The sequence below is a fragment of the Parus major genome, chromosome 2, assembly GCF_001522545.3.
Source record: "Parus major isolate Abel chromosome 2, Parus_major1.1, whole genome shotgun sequence".
NCBI lineage: Eukaryota > Metazoa > Chordata > Aves > Passeriformes > Paridae > Parus > Parus major.
The window spans coordinates 23,024,873-23,042,628 of record NC_031769.1 but is presented as its reverse complement, the minus strand read 5'-3'; the positions used below and the strand labels follow the sequence as shown (position 1 = coordinate 23,042,628).

Sequence of the window (17,756 nt, the reverse complement as noted above, 5' to 3'; positions counted from 1 at the left end):
CTGTGCATGTGAATTCAAGAAAACCTGTATGCTGAGATTTCATAAACTGTGAATACTTGAATTTTCTAGCATGTAATTTTTGAGGTGGCCATACTCTTATACTGTGACTCTGCTGCTTGTTTTAATATGGATGGTCATTTTGCACCACTTTCTGAGACCTTGTTGTGTCTCATACTGATCATTAACTGAAGGTGGTATGCATTAATGTGTGTATGCAATGATAGCACTGTTAACTGTACATTTTAGTTAAAAATAACTACTTCTCCTACTTTCAGAAATGCTTAGCGTTCAACCCAGCCAAGAGAATATCTGCGTATGTTGCCCTCTCTCACCCGTATTTCCATGATCTGGAGAAATTCAAGGAGAATCTGGACTGCCATGTGTCATCCAGCCAAAACTCCAGTGAGGTGAATGCATCATAAGTGCTGACTGAAGATGAATGATAAATGAACAAGACATGTAGCTGACAAGGCCACTGTCCCATACAAACCACGTAGCTGTCCTAGCAAGATCGTTATTTGGAGGTTTTATGCACTTACCTTTTATTTTGGGATTGTGATGTGCTTATCCATGGAATTCAATCTAGTTTACTTTTATCAGAGCAATGCAAGGGCCAGGGCTTTGACCTGCTCCTGTTGCAGCTTTATGTTTGTTTTGTTTTTGTTTTGTTTATCTACCTGGGAAAACTCCAGATGAAGAGAAGCTGCTGACCAGTTTTGCTGCCATTTTATCCTTCTGATACTGAATGCTGCCAGTGTTTGATGATTGAGTCACTGCCAAAATATGATGCAATCTCTCTCTCTGTAGCTGCTGACGCATGATTTGGTACTTTATTATTGTTATTATTCTGTGATATTTAAAGAATGGCAATGAAATACCAGATCTCTGCAACCTGCAGTTAACTGAGACATGTTAATACAGCCAGCTACTGTTCATCCATAGCATATATGCAGGTGCTTCCCCACTTGAAAATTTGGATGAATTAATTTATCATTTCGTTGTTCTATAAAAAGAACAGTGATTATGATGAAGATCATAAGAAATGTCTCAGCTTTTAGGTTTTTTCATACACAAACAAGTTATTATCTAGCTGTGTTTGTGTGCATGTTTCAAAAAAACTGTCCTGTTCTTACTGCTTCAATTTCCAAATGGTCTTTCTGTGTTGAAATGCAGACACGTTCTAGTCCATCGTCTAACCCATCATTCCCCTCTGGAAACAGCTGCAAGCATATTTTCTTCATCTCATTCCAAATAATTTTTAATGTCTAGCTCAAAGACATGAGCAGAGCCAATGAAAATCAATAGATTTTCACCTTCAACCTATTCTCATTGTCAGCCAAAAACAAAAATAGAAAAAATATTTCTGGTTCAGAAGCAGAGAATCCTATACCTGTAATTAGCACAGAGAAGTATTTGTGCTGCATTGTACTCTTTACTGTGCTGCCTTACCTGCAACACCCCCCAATACATCACAAATGCATGAACAATAATGCTCAAAATCCCTCACATGTCACTTACTAAGCAGGCTTGTTTTCTATGCAGAAATGCATGACCTTCTCTCCTAAACCACCATGTGGGGTTACTAGCACATGCCTCTCCACTAAGGTTAATGTGCCATTATTGAATGTCAAAATAACTAAGCAATTTACTTTTCTTTATAGCACAGTTATTTTAAATATTACCTGAAATTTTTATATTTAGTATTTTTACCTTAACTAAAATATATTTTCAGTATTTTGAAAAGAAACTTTTATTTTTTTAATACTGTACTGGGGAAAAAGAAATATTTTAAATCCACAGAAGCTGTTCCCTAGCATGACTTCAGTGCATTTACCTGGACATGACTTGGGGGAAAATACTAGTCCAATGGGTATAACTGATGCTAAGTGAGGCAGCCAGCTTTGCTTACTCCTGTGACAGTCCCTTAGGCTTCTCTCTTCTTCGTCTCTATTTCATCTTGTCTAGGTGGTGAGCCAGCATTGTATCCTTTTCCATGGCATGCTTGGCAGAAGCAGGTCTGTAGCAGTGAGTTGGGCAATAAAACTTTTCCAGTTGTGACAGGGGAACTTGTCACATCTGCCATTTCACGGGCAGGTCTCTCGCTCCTGTGGCGAATGTCACTGTTAACTCCGTTTCAGGTATCTGCTGCACTGTCTGGGTCATGGTCCACTGCTAGGATAGTAAGTGGATCTTACCTGTCTCCTGGATAAAGCTTTTTGTTACTGTTAGACATTTAACTTTGTGACATATGGTTAAATTAGGTCTACTTTAAACGAGCCCGATGTTAAAAGGACCACTTGCGTGCTTGCATGCAGTGGCCTGTGCTTTTCTTTAAGCCCAGAATGAGCCTATGCAAAACTTAACCAGCATGAACAGGCAAGTTGCAAATTAGGCCTGGCAAAAGCATACACAAAGCAGCTGCACACAGAGATATCACAGATCCGTAACATCAGAATTTCGGAAGCTCTGTGAGCAGGAAGCTGAAGCCAGGGAGCAGTCACAGCAGCAAACCTTCTAATGTTGGCCTTGCCTTTATCATTCTCTTTGTTCCTACACCCAGCTGCAGACCCACTGCACTGGTGTTGTCCCAGCCCTATTCCAGCATGGGTTAGTGGACCCAAGTGTGAATAATTTTTAACATTCACAGAGAAGGATGGGCCAGAGTGAAAGTTTTGCTAACCATTTTTAAACACTAAGTAGAACCACAAACAGAGACAAAAGTCAGGAGACTCTTGCAACAGTAGTAATTAGAAAAGTTTTTTACAGAGTTTAGCACTTTTGAAAACATTCCACATTTTACCTAGCGCGGAGCTGTCTGTCATACATACCTTATCAGTGCATTCAGCTGGTGTGTCAGGGAGCTCTCCCAGAGCTCTCCACCAACTAACACAGGGTGAAAATATAGAGGAGGAGATGATATTTTCCAAATTAGGCTTAAAACTCTCAGATAAAAATGTGCATCTGTTCCATGTAAGAATCTGTTCTATTAAGCTTAGCAAAGCTAAAGAATAGAGAATATGAGAATGTAGATACATTACTCGGGTAAAAACAGAAAGGAGGGAAGGGAATACTTTAAGCCAAAGGTTGGCCCAAAAACTAATGAGAATGTGGAAATCACCGGTAATTTAGCTACTGGAGCAGTATTTCCCAGTCGTAGTATCAAAGAGCTAAGCAAGCAGCAGAGAAAAACAGGGACTGGCTTATGGAGTCAGAAGCAGAGCTTCTGCAACATGGTGCTGTATGTTGTCTAATATAGTAGGATCAGGTTATAAATGAGAGTATTCAGGAGAAAAGTTTGCAAAGGGCTGCATTAATGGTCACATTCTGGAACATCTTTCCAGTGGGAATGGCAGGAACAAAACCAAGAAATCTAAGAATCTTGGCAGGGTTAGGGAAAATATTTCTCTAATGGGGTCCTTGTGGTAGCAAGGGCCTGGATTCAAAGGACCAAGAATTTTTCAAATTACCTCCTTTTCCAAATCTCTTCAGGAAGGAATTCCATTTGACATGCCATAGGTTTAATCATACTCCAGTCTTTCCTGCCAAACCATGTGGGGCTTCACACTAGTAAACTGAGAAAGCCTGTTCTCTGGCTGGGCAAAGCACTGTTGCTAATACCATGCCTGGAATCATATTTATAATTAGATAGCACAGACAGCTGTGGGACTGTGCTCAAACCCATGCCCTTGCTCTCCTTATATTACTGGTATAGTTCTAATATTTTAGCACCTTTACTCATTACTGCCATATGTGTAGGATGTAGGAATTGCATAAGTGAAAAAGAAAGTGCTATGATCAAAACTCTTTGTACACCTTTAAATAAGACTTCAGAGTGCAATTCTTCTTAGTGATATCTAAGCCTGTATGTGTTCTCTTCTACAGGAGTGGTTCAGCAGCAACTAAAAAATGCTGAATAACAAAAGATGTATTAAGTATAGCTCCTAGAACACCCACAGCCTGGCACTGTGCTCTTCTCAGCAGAGAACAGGGTGTTCTAAGTAATGAAAGAAGAAAATTCTATCTCCCACCAACCTTTTTTTTTCTTAGTCACTACTACATAATTCTGCAGAGAAAACCAGACCCAATAGCCAAGGAAAAAAATCACCACAGCCAGCTAGTGAAGTGTTAATAGCAATCCATCTGGTGCAGCCCTTTTCTCTTCCCCCGTCCATGCTCACACCAGCCTTCCCATTCGTATCCTTCATGTAAACAGGTTTCAGTGATGCTCACAGGTGCTATTTCCAGCAAGATTCTTCCAAATTTTCCGTACCTACACAGTGTCAATGTCCCCTCCATTCCCATTACTAAATGTTGCTTCTTTCTGTCCCACAGCCTAAACCAGTGATGAGACAAGAATTTTGTGCACCTCCTTGCTTAGGCGTAGTTTTGTGCACCCCTGTGTTGCCTTCCATGTGGTTAGTAAAATTCTAAAAGTAGGATTTGTGCATATTTCTGTGTAGGCTGTGCCCACACTCCAGGTTTCTTTCAGCTATTAGTCCACAATGATCAATAATAGAGTATCTTTTCCTGGTGTTTCTGTCCTAAAACACACCAAAAAAATGAGGGTGTCATGTTTGCAAACAAATTAAATTTAGGACTATGTGTACAGAGCCTTTTTAATGAAAGGTATCACTAAATTGCAGCATTTGAACATCTTATGCATGGGGGAGGGTTTCCAGCATGGTAACTCTTATTTGGTTTTCATACTCAGTGGTTGTTTTGGTGAGTAAGAAGAAAATATTGTGCCTTGCTGCTTTTCACAGGTTAACTCACTGTCTTTGAGAAGCGTGGTTTTTTATACATATAATTCTTTCTGCTGTTAGGTATTAGACCAACTTTAATATGGAAAATAAAGAGAAAACATGCTGTTTTGGTCTTTTAGTCAGCAAACTTGGAGCACTTGCCTGACTCACAACTGAAGACACATCAGTTGTCAAATACATATACGAAATCAGAAGCCACACTGTTTGGTTTAAAAGGCCACATAAATTATGTTCCACATAACAGACACAATGAAGAAGTGTATTCTAAGAACTCTGTTTTATAGAACCACTTGGCTAGTATTTTTCATATATAGTAGGTTCAGGAATAGATTGACTTTTATATACAATGTGAATTAGAAGATACTAGGCTATTTGAGTGATTTTGTTGTTTCATGCTTGAAGCTTGAATTGATTGCAAGCTTAGGAGCCTAACATATTTATTTTATTGCTTCAAAACTGCTTCTAAATATCAAGATATTTTTTGATGTTAACAGGATTTCACACTTTTTTAATGTGTAAATTATTTTCTTGAAATTAGTGTGTTAGAAAAAGCATTTTTCCAAACTGCATTAGTGGAGGAAAATTTTAAAAATATATTTTTACTTTCATAGAGAGGTGAACTCTTCAATAACTGACTATCAATAAGCTGTACTTTTACTTCCTTTTGATTACTAAGCTTTGAGTATACAGGTTACTTTCAATGAAGAAAAAAATCAGAAACAATCTCTAGAAAATTAAATGGGATTTTATGTTTAAGCTTCCAAGTTGTATTTTCACATCTTTTTTTTGGTGCAAGTACAGTTCAGATGTACAAAAACATGACTACAATTTTAACAGTCTAACAGGCTGTATGACTCAAATTGAGGTTTTATTTGTGAGCTGTTTATTTTATTATCTGTCTGTGTCTTGCAAATTATTAGATAATGGCTGTAATACAATTCTAGTTTCTGGACTAGACTCTGTAACCATCAAATCTCAGTAATTTATGTAAAACAGAAAGAAGCTTTCTCATTGATTTTATTTAACTAGTCCATTAAAAGAAGAAAGATGTAGACATATGAACTGACAAATATACTTTTGCCAAGTGTGTTTTCTTCCCTTATTTTGAAGCTTAGCAAGTATTGCATACTGATATGCAACACATATACAATGTAAGAACCATAAAGACCACTTAAGAGTAGTGTGCACAAATAATATGAAAAATGGCTCATTAGACTCTCGGAGAAACCAGCTGAAAATCATTACTTTAGCTGTAACACTCAACATCTTGAAACTCGTATATTTTTTCATTAAAAAGTATTCCTGAAAAATTATGTGTATGTTTTTAATTCAGTGATAGGCACCCAAACAGAACTGAATCAAGTGGGAACTTGTTCTCAAAAGTGATTTTTTCAGGCTGAGTAGATACCCTCAGTTCTTCATGTACTCATCAGAAACTAAAATTAACCAGCACCATTCTTAGATGAGCCTTTTGGTTTCTGAAAAACCCAAGGCTGTTGTGAGTAAAGTTAGTGGAAAATTTGCTTTTACTTAAAAGTCCTGTGGAAGCTTCTGCAATGTTCAGTTTTCCAGCCTTCACTGAAAGACTGTGCAAAACAGCAAAGATGAATCAAAACTCCTTAACCATATGGTCTTTTTCCCTTAATGTTACATATTTTAATCTGGTTTGGGATATACTGATGGGTTTTATCAGGCCCAATGTTAATGAGACTTTTGCAAGGCTAGAGAAAGTAAAAAGAACTTCTACTATAGTATTTTGATTGTTGGTGATTGTAGTAGAGCAGATTTTTTTGTTTCCAGAGAAAGGATCAGACAAAATATACTGCCTTCAAAAAAATTAAAAAAAAGCACCCACAGACTTCTGACACTTGATAAAGATTAGAAAAGAGATTTTTAATGAGCTGTTTGGAAAATATTGTCAGGATGAGTGAAAAGGAGCATTTTTTTGATGTGAGAAATGTAAGTGCAAACAACATGTATTAAATAGGCATTGAAACTGATACTTTTTCTCTGACTTTGCAAAGTTGATAGGGTTTTATGAAAAAAAGCATCCAAGTATGTATTTATTCGAACTACCACTCAAATGTTCATGTGCACTAAAGCAACGTGTACTATTTGAAAGGAGATGGGTAAACACATCATGTTAAGATTTACTTTGGTGTCTACAAGGATGTTCTGTAAAGCTCTCAAGCTAACTGTCCATTTTTGAGCAAGCCAAATTCACATTCACACTATTAGCTTTCTGCATCTAAAACCCATCCACGAGCCTGAAAAAACCCCACATTTTCTAGTGTTTACATGGATAGTTGCTCACATTGACATGCTCATGTTAAATCCAGACAGAGGACAGTGTCTGCCACTGAATGGAAAATGAATTTTCACAGACTGACAGATTCCTTTGTACAATTACTCCTAAAGGGTTTGAAATCAATGTTCAATGATATGGAACCCTACATTTTATTCCATGTTTCACACGTACATCATGTTACGCTAGTTCTCATCCTTTTTTAAAAAAAGTAAAACCCCAGTTCTTTAATGTTAGGATTAATTTTGAGTAGCTAGATGAAGGAAGAAAATCGTGATGTGATGGAAAGAGAAAAAACAGGCAGAGAGTAGGAGAGTTGGCAAGTGAGTTTGACTTTGTGGAAAAGTTACATATAAACATAGGGGGAAGACTTCTTTCCAATTGTTTTGTTTTCTCCTGTCATACAAGATGATAAAGCAAGACTCATGAACAGGATTTTGGTTCCAGATACTTATGCCAACTCGAGTCGTGAGTTCCAGTGCACTTCTTCAACATAGCAACAGCTCTATTTTTTAGCTAGGGCTTTTTCTGGGTAAATATGAAAAAAAGTCTTATGAGAGAGCTTGACAGCAGACTAAGTTGTCCACAGAGACATTGCCTGTAGTTCAGCTGCAGACATTGGAGAATGTGAAGCTCTGCTGCAGGAGAGCCACTGGCAGTGCCTATTAGTGTGCAATGTTGTGCATTAGAAGAACTCCTGCTGCAAATAGAAAATCCTTTGGTCATCCAAAATGGCATGGTTTTGCATACTTGGATTTTGATAAGGTTATCCATATGCAAGTTTTGCTGGCTCAGTCCAGGTGGCTCACCATCTTACAGGAGCAAGTCTGAGAGCTTAGCAAGTCTGTCCGACACCCAGTGTAAATAATAATGCAAAATCATCTGCCACAGGAAAAGACTTTTTGTAGGTTGTAGAGTAGGAATGAGCTTTCTGAGCTGCTCTGCCAATGACAGCTACTGTTAACTATTATTATGCCAGCTCAAAAAAATGCAGAATAGGAGGCCTGCATGGCATTTTGTTGTGTTCAGTCTATGTGCATGGGTGGCAGGGTAAGTGTTGGCACAGAGTGGCTAATTTTAGTCCTTCCATTAAGCATGAGCAACTAGGCTTGGCACAGAGACAAACTTCAGACTTCCAGGGATGGAAAATCTCTAATTCTCTGCAGTAGTTCTCTGTCTCTTGTTAAATACATATAATGGTAGATCACTCAGCCACTCAAGCAGTCCTTTCCTCATACCAGATCATCCTTCTGTGATACTGTGAAGGAAGCCCTGACAAGTCTATTCCTCAGCAGTTTTCCAGCTTTCCTGCTTCCTCTCACTGCAATGACAATTACCTTTCATTTGTACCTGACCCTGCTGGTGCTTCCACTACCACTGAAGTAGCTGTGAGCTAAATTACTGCCTTACTCTGCAGCTTTCAGTCTTGGCCAGCCAGCGATTTGTACTCTAGGTTTCCCTTGATTCTCATTAGGAACAGGAAAGTAGTACAGTAGAATATGGCTAAATGTGTGCTACTTTCACACTTTTTGGTTCAAGCCAAGTAATGAGCTAGAGCAGACTAGATTGAACATACTGTTCAGTTGATCAGCCAGAACAACTTTGGATTCAGAAGATCATCTACTAAGCACAGAAGATCCCTGAACAACTGTCTGTGATGCACATTTTTACAAGAACACACAGTGATGCCCCTGTTACACAGAAGCTTTTGATGGATACAAGACTAGCAATGCCAGCCTCCTACTGCTTACCCCGCTTCCCCTCCCCTTCCCCAAGATCCCTATTCCCAGGAAGAGGATTCCTCCTGGCACAGGGTGGAGCAACTGTGAAACAGTCCCCAGCTCTCAAGATAGGTTGTGTTCATGTACGTAATGGAGCTCATTCCTTCCCTTTTGGCTAAGACAGTGTAAAGTACAGAGCAAGTACTAGGCACAAACAGACCTTAAATGCCAAAATATTCTCCTGAGGAAAAGTCTTCCCTGCATCTAAAGGGGACATTTACTGTTTCTATGAGAGTTGACTTTTACTTTCTGCATTTTAAACAGCTGTGATATAAGAACTCCCCTAAGAAAACTCTCCCACTGCACAAAAGGGATGATACTGAATTCTGGACATTCTGTGGGAAAGGACAAAGTGTTGTATTTCAGGTGGATTATATGTATCTCAAGCAATCATCCTTCATCTGTGGTAGAAAAGAATCCACCAAACTGGGTTTAAAATGTAGCCTGAGTCTGCAGCATGCTAGTTAAGTAAGTGTTTTTCTAGCAAAGCCAAACCCACCATGATTTTTTGCAGGGACTTTTATCTTGGAGTCCCTTTTAAGAAAGGTGGCTGTAACCATGAGTTGCACCTACAGGAAAATGTGCATCAGAAATTGGATGCTGGCAAGAAGTTTGTGGATGTGAGGCTGTAGAAGGTGGCTTATGTAAGCTCAGGGGGGATGTGCTTGTGTGAAAGTATTGGTTGCCATGCACATTTTGAACTGAAGTTACCTATCAGAGCGTGACAGAAGGACTGCAGCATCATGAGATTAGAGGCTTTTTCTCTTTAGGTGACTAGCAACTCTGTGGTGTTCCAGCTTTGTTTTGTTCTGGTTTGATTTATTTCACTTCTCTACTGCCATTTTCCTTTCTGTTGTGTGTAGTAAGTTGAAGAGCATTACTTTATAGTTTATCATCTCAGAAAGAGGGAAGGCCAGCACTGTCTGAAAATTTTGATCACTTTGTGGTGGTCAGTATTAAGGGAATCATAGAATATGCTGAGTTGGAAAGGATTTATCAGGATCACTGAGTCCAACTCCAAGAATCACACCATGTGCCTAAGAGTGTTGTCCAAACACCACTTGAACTCTGCCTGAACCAGGCTTGGTGCTGTGACCACTTCCCTGGGGAGCCTGTTCCAGTGCCCAGTCACCCTGTGGGTGAAGAACCTTTTTCTGATATCTAGCATAAACCCTCCCTGACTCAGCTTCAAGTCCTGTCACTGGTCATGAGAGTGAGGTTGTCTTTCCTTAGTTCCAACAAACAGAATTCAACATCCACAGCATCTGCCTTCCATTAAGCACTGTTAAAAACCTGTTATTCTCCATAATGTTCAAAATCTCTTTGCCAAGAGATTGAACTCCTTTCTTAGAACCCATTTGGAGTCACAGCAATGTGAGCAAACGAAGTTTACATGATGATGGTGCTTTTCAGTAAGAAATGAGAGCCAGTTCCAGTTGCCACACAGACTGAAAGAGTCTCAAGGACTTTTAGCCAGGCACCATTCATTGGCAAGGTAGTCCCTTCTGCTAGGGCAAGAAACACATTTTAAAACACTGAAGATAAGGAAAAGATAAAGGTGCCATTTATTTTTCCAGTGGAATCTGTTTTCTGCACAATGCTGTATCATTTTGGCACTGAAACCAAGCCCACAGATGAACATTAATTAGTTCCTTGCAGTTTTTAATTTCCTTGTAAATTCTTTACAAGCATTCAGATTAATCATTTAATTCAAATTCATTTAAATTAATCTTCCCTTGAATATCATATGAATTTTATTGTTAATATAATGTTTTGCTGCATTACTTTGAGCAGCTTTAAAAGTATAATGTCTTTGAATGCTCTAGTTAAAGAAAAATTATACCCTCAAAATGCTGTGTTACAAGTTGGAACTGTGTACTTTGGAAATGATGTTTATATTATAAACTCCCAAAGGCATCACAGGGTGCTTTCGTCCATATGTCTGTCTTCTACTTTCTGTGTTACAGTGTGTGTTTGTACTTCCTCACTAGCTTGATACTCTTCAGTCTGAAGGTCTGTGTCTGCAAAGATAAAAGTGCTGAGCAGTCTCACAGAGCAGAGAGGGCTTACTCGTGTGAGTGCAGCTGCTCACAGAGTGTTTGCAGAAAAAGACTTTCCTTCAGTAACTGACTGTAATTGTGAGGACACATGGTTAATAACAGCACCAAGACACCAGTAAATGGAGTCTGTGTTTATTGAAAATGTTGACACATTTATCTTCAAGTTATTTGACATTAATATAAATTATTGCTATTATGATTTAGTATATTATTTTATATTAAAACACATTAGTCCTGTGAAAGGGTAGTTGCAAAAAAAATGTGTTGAGTCTTGCTGCTTTATTGTTTATTTGCATTTAGTACACATTTTGGTTGTTGAAATGATGCTAGCTTCTTAGAGAGGCAGGAAGATAGATCAGTCTGAAAAAATCATAAATAAGCGTCATACTGTGCATTGAGTTTTGCAACTAGAGTAGTATATGTGTTCAGATTTAGTATTTTTATGCTTTAGAACATTTTTGTTTGTTTTAATTTGTAAAGGAATAACCAGATTACTTTGAAATGCTATTGTAGAGCTAATTTTACACATAGTGGGGGGATGTTGTCTGAAAAACTAAAATTAGAAAACATTACATAGGCTGCCTTTGGCTTTAGTTTGTTTGTTTGTAGAAGGCCCAGCAGGTATCTGTTGATTCCAGGTACTTAAGCCACGGAAGATTAAGTTTGTGCAGCATCTTGTAACTGAAGAAAGTTTTCTGCATTGATAAAGTTGCCCATCTGGGATTGAAGTAATATTGCTGCCTAAATAAAAGCATAAAGGCAGCAAATTTAGGTGGTGGTTTGTTTTGGGGTTTTTTTTGTGCATGGACAATTGCATAAAATAGGGTTGGAGTTTCAAAGTATTTTAAATCATATAGTATGATTTACTCTTACTGTTATTCCACTGACTACAGTTAAATTAAACCAAGAATTTGGCCTTGTAAGTCTCCAAAATTTCAGTGTCAGGCAGCTCAGGTCTATATAAAGATACTTAAGCGTAGTAAATCTGCAAGAATACTATATAAATTGTAATGTGTGAGAAAAATCTTAACTCTAGTTACATTATTTCTCTAAAAATTTCTGTTCGTTGCTTTTTTATACAAAAGGTCAGAATTGTACTTAGTGGCATTGGGATATGTGGAGAAAAGCAGGGTGCTGGTACAGAAATGTATCAGAAATAAGATTCAGTTCTTACTGCTCCATGTGTGCCTACCTTACACGTGACAAATCCCACTGAAGTTAACCGAAGTCATATAAAGTTAAGCCTGTTTGTAACTCTCAAGAGATACTAGGTTTAGAATCTTCAAGATAGGTTATGTTCTCAAAAGGCATTATTAAACTCGTGGTTTCAGGTTTACAGAATACTATGAACAGTGACGACAGCTTCTGAGACACATCCAGAGTAGCTTTATTAATTGATATTACACCAGACCAACATCCATTAGCAAATCCAAATCTCTCTCTGTACCTTCATTTCTCAATATAATTAAAAAAAAAAAAAAAATCAGTAAAAGAAAATTGAAACAGCCTCTATGCTGTTTGGATTATTTTTTTCTTTTTTTTCACCTTTTTTTGTCATAAAATATCATTTGCTCTGGAGTTGTCTCGGATTTGATAATTCAAGGAAAGCATGCAAAGCAGTTTGGAATACATTTCTTCATTCACCTTAGGGCATATATTCAGCTGGTGAAAATCAGCATAGTCCTGTTGACTTCTACAGCGTTGTATGTCAGTCTATACCAGTGCAACAGTTGGCATGTCAGGTTTTAGCATTTCAAGTCACTTTACCTACATATGCAGTAGGATTCTGTTTTGCAAGATGGAAAGTTACCTACAGTGCAAACTGTACTACCTAAACTACCATTGATACCTATTCACAGGACATGATTTCACTGTATCATTTCATACTTGAAATTCATGATATTCTTTTAATCAGGGTACAAACATGAAAAGGTGCGTGTGTTACTGTTTCTTTTAAAGGTGCATCATTTTGTTTTTTGTTCTGTGTGCTTAATAGTTACTAGTCAGTGTTCTTTACATTCTTTGCATTCAGCATTAAAATCACCTGTGTGTGAAATACAGTATCACCTGCAGAGGTACAGAAAAATGTAACAGCGATTTCTTGAATTGTTACTCAAATATACTGGTTTACCTTTTAGTCATCAATATGACATCAAGGGGCTACAGCATGTGAACTGTGGTATATAGAAATCTTGCACCATTGCTGTACAGGAAATCTTGCAGACTCTCTCATCTTCTTGCACAGCTGCTGATTACCATATACACATTGGGAAAAAGTAAGTTTCTGCTGTACAGAATGGCTGGGAAGTAACACAGACACTTTGGAAACTCTAGAGCTCCCTTTGCAAGCTTTCAAACAAAGCCCTTTGATCTAACTGCATGCCTGCTCTGTGTCCCAAATTTCACCCTATGGGGCTTTCTGCTATAAGAACACCCTCAGCTGGGGCTACTTTATGTTGACTGCATTGAAGTTCATCAGAGCATGCACCTTACCGTATTAACATATTCTTTAGCTTTTACAAGTTTGTAAAGATGGTTGACTGCAAAACTAATGTGTCAATACAGCAGAATTAAATTAAGGCACACAGAAAGTTATCAATAATGTATTATATCAGAATTACAGTCCTTTGGAACTGAACGTTTTGCTGCTGGCAGTGCAAGAAAAGCAAAGTTGTGTATTTATTGTTGGGTGCTGAGGGTTCAGTATGAAAATCAATATAATAAAAATTTTCACAGTGTCTAGTTCTCTTTAGTTCCCAAATTATTGAAAAGTAAAAAGGCAGAAAATTAGTTTTGTATTTAAAACTGCTTCACCCTTCTAGCTATATTTTTCTTTTATCTAAAAATGTAAAATGAATACAAATGCAGTAAGTATTGTATAATAAATACAGAAAATTAGCAACATTGGTTTCCAGTTTTTATGTTTCCAAGTGTGTTTCTCAACAACCTGTGTAGTCTAGAAAATCAGCAAACACACACAACCAGACACAGAAACATACGCACATGCTCGCCCTTTCCAGCACCTTCCTATATACCAATTTTATTAAAATTTACCTTCATTTATGCCAATTACTCATTCCTAGATATTTTGTTTACCTACAATGAATTCTATTTAAAATAAATTATAATCTTAAGAGTTTACACTCTTTCAAAGGCAAAACACTGCTGCAATTTCTGGGGATGCTGTATGATTCAGCACTGGTCTGTTTTTACTGAAATCTTTGTTTTGGTGTAGGCAAACTGTGCTTTAATTCAGCTATAATGGTTCTCAGTTGTCCATGAAATGCACTATTTTTCCCAGACACTTGTTCCAACTGCTGTACTAAATGTGCATGGTATTTTTGTCTTCCTTAAGATTCTGCTGTTTTCATCTTTTAAGGAGATGAGCACACTTTATTGATGACTATTGATTGGTTATTGTCATGGTTTGACACTGGCCAAACACCAGCCACCCACAAATGCCATTCGCTTACCCCCTTCTGCTACAGCTGGGCAGAGGAGAGAGAAAAGAGTTGACAAAGGGTTTATGAGTTAAAGACTGGGAGAAAACACTCCAAGGCAAAACACATTCAAATTTAAAGGTATATGGTAAACTTAATATTAACGGAGTCAGAGGAGGATAATGAGAAGTAAAATAAGCCTTTAAAACACCTTTTTTCTCCCCCACCCCCCTCTCCTTCCCACTGACAGTGCAGGGAGACGGCCTGGGAGTTTTGGTCACTTTGCACTGGAGATCTTTTTCTGTTTGCTTAGGGAGAGGAGTCTTTCTCTGCTATGCTGTGGGGTCCCTCCTGAAGAAGACAGTTCTCTGTGAACTTCTCCACCATGGCTCCAATCTCACAAGCAGCAGTCTTGCCTGAGCTGTGGCAACATGAATCCCTCCCATAGAAAAACAGTCTTTTCCAAACTGTTGTGGCGTGGGCCACTTGTCCATGGGGTGCAGTCCTCTAAGGATGGGCTGTTCTAGTTTGGAAGGAAGGGCCCACTCTCTCCGTTCGAGTTTCCCACTGGATCACAAGTTTCTCTGGCATCCATCCTCTTCATTGTTTCTCTGGCATCTCCCTCTCCAGTTTTCTCATGGGCTGTGAGTGGAATTTCTGCATCCCCCGTGGACCTTATGGGATGCAGGGGGACAGCCTGCTTCACCATGGTCCTCACCACAGCCTGCAGAGGAACCTCAGCTCCAGCGCTTGGAGCACCTCCTCCCCTTCTCTTCCCCCCAGCCTTGGTGCTGCCATGTTGTTTTCCCTCACATGTCCTCACTTCCTTGTCTACTCTGACCAGAAGAAAAACTGCTGCCTGTAGGTACCATTGCCAACAAGCTCCACCAGTTCAAAGATTCCTGCAGGATCCCACAGTGCCGAGAGGTCGACCTCACCTAGTTTCCGCACTGCAGAGTCGCTCACCGTGTTTTTGTTGCCGGCAATGCGGCACCGCCACCACCGAGCAGGCAGTGGCGGCCACCGTGGCTCTGGTGCCATTTAACACCTCCCTTTGTGTGAGGCACTGGGAGGGAGAAGCCACTGCTGCCCTGCCCTTCTGTCTGCAGCACAGTTGGCTGGGGGTGGCCAGGCAGGCAAGGCTAGCTGTGGGCCAAGCCAAGATGGCCCCAGCAGCAGACTCCACCACCCACCCCTGGGAAAAACTGCCCAGTCCTGTTTTGATTTTCTTCTTAAATACGCCATCACAGGGGCATTGCTAACCTCTCCAACTGGGCCAGCAGTATATCCATCTACAGAGCCATCAGAGATTGGCTCTGTCAGACATGGTGGAAGCTTCTAGCAGCTTCTCACAGAAGCTAGTGGCCCTCTCCCACTACCAAAAACCAGGCTGTGCCAAATCAACACAGCTATAAGTATGACTAGTAACATTTCTGGGTATATAGGAACTATAAAAGTGTGTGTTTTGAGTCAAACACAAAACGATGTATTAGGCTCCAAAACAAGCTGCATTTTTTCTGGTTTTACTTCAACCAAAAAATCCTCAAAAAAAAAATCGAATCAAAACACCTCAAATACAGCTTCAACTGATTGTAAAGTTCATTAAGTTCTCTTCAGAGCAGGATACAAGTACCTTCTATTAATGTGTGCTTCAACAAGCCACCAGATCCAGGAATATAAAAACTAACAGCTCAAGCATTCAAAGACATGTCAGTTTCTGGATGAAAGCTGACACAGGGACAGAAATGACTGCGAAGCTGACAGACACTAAAGCCTCGAAGGATTTTTAACTTGGAATCAAAACTTTGTGCTGCCCTTGGAAACCTGAAGGAGCCAAGAAAGTCTTTTATAAGCGTTAGTTACATAAACTGCAGGTAGGTGCAACACAGACAAATAAAAAGCTACCTTTACATTATGTGACATTCTAAATTAGCCTTTAGGCACATTATAAGATTATGAGCAGCAGTCCAGCCAGGGACAGACACAAAGTGAGCTGCAGTGAGGCCAGAGTCACAAATACCCATATTAGCCATAGCTAATTGTGAAAAAAGGGAATAATGGAAATACTCAACATTACATAAAAGCTACCATAGGGATCTGGATATTGTCTGGTGCTTTATTTCTGATAGTGCTCAGAGTAAGACACCACACAAGTCCAACAGTCTCTTGACAATTATGGAACAAATTCTTCATGTGGGAATTTTCTTCCTAGCCCTCATCTGTGAGAAGGCGAGTTCATAAGACCCAATTATGGAAGAGAAAATTATAGCAAAAAAAAAAAAATCCAGTAAGCAAAATACTAAGGAAGGAAAGTTTACTAAGGTAGGAAAAAGCAGAAATGTTACTCTTCCCATTACCCACATAAAAGTTCTTTTACTCTTGGCCTCAAAATTATCTAATGACACTAGGTGTCACATCTGTTAGCACCATAGAAACAAACGCTCATTTAAATATTATTTTAAATGCAGTGTCTTTGTCTATCATTTGCCTGCCATTTACTGAAAAACAGAAAGTAAGATTTTTACAGTATCTGTATGAGTTCTCATTTTGAACTCATCAGTGTTCTGCTCTTCCGCCTCTCATCTCTTTGATAAACAACGTCACCTTTTAGTCTCCTAGCACAAGTCCTTTCCCTAAGTTTTTTCATCCATTTTTAGAAATCTGATTTGGCTGGCTGGACTTTCAAACCTTCACAGCATAGGAAAGAAAAGCTAATTGGGGTCTAATTAAAATACTGTGGAGTGCGTAGCCGAGGACTCCCTCCTCCCCAGTGCTTGCATAGGGAGGGACCTTGCACCCCTGCCTTCGTGCCACGGCAAGTCTTTTTATTTCCAGGCACCAGGCTCAAAGCTGCACAGCACAAAGTGTGGGATGAATAAACTCTCTTAGCTCAACTTTGGTCAAAACATTTCTGAAGAGTCATTCTGTCCTGGCAGGCTTGATGCAGCCTAGGCATTGCCTCCGCTGCTGCAGCTGAGCCGAAGCCCCTGGAGCCCTGCGGCCCGACGGCTGTGCCAGCACGGGACACACAAACAGCTGTGCTCCGAACCTGGGGCCAGCCCTGAGCCCCCAGGGCTGCCGCAGCACTGGGGACAGCCCACACGCGTGCGGTGCCGTGCGGCAGCCACCTGAGGCTGGATTGCTCGGGGCTAACTCCGGAATGGCCCAAATCAACGTGCATTTGGGGCAAGGACTTCACCACGCTTCACAAAATGGATATTATAATAGACTCAGGAATACTCCTGATCTCATTTTGTTTGTATTTTATTGCAATTTATTTCTTTAGTTTTCAATGCACTTTTCCAGCTCTGCAGGCAGCTCAGGGAGAATTTCTGCCTGGTGTGTTTCCAAAGTAGCCAGCCTTGTTTTAGAACACACCAGCTGTTTTCTGAAGAATAAAATTTCCC

At 39.5% G+C, this 17,756-nt stretch overlaps 1 protein-coding gene across 1 annotated transcript in view; it reads left to right on the top strand.

Moving 5' to 3' along the window:
* CDK6 (cyclin dependent kinase 6) overlaps positions 1-13,811 on the top strand; it is a 135,063-nt gene extending 121,252 nt beyond the window's left edge. The window contains exon 7 of the mRNA XM_015618216.3: positions 276-13,811. Coding sequence (XP_015473702.1) covers positions 276-422 — 147 coding nt within the window. The 3' untranslated portion in view covers positions 423-13,811. The remainder of the gene's footprint in view (positions 1-275) is intronic.
* Positions 13,812-17,756: the final 3,945 nt, after the last annotated feature.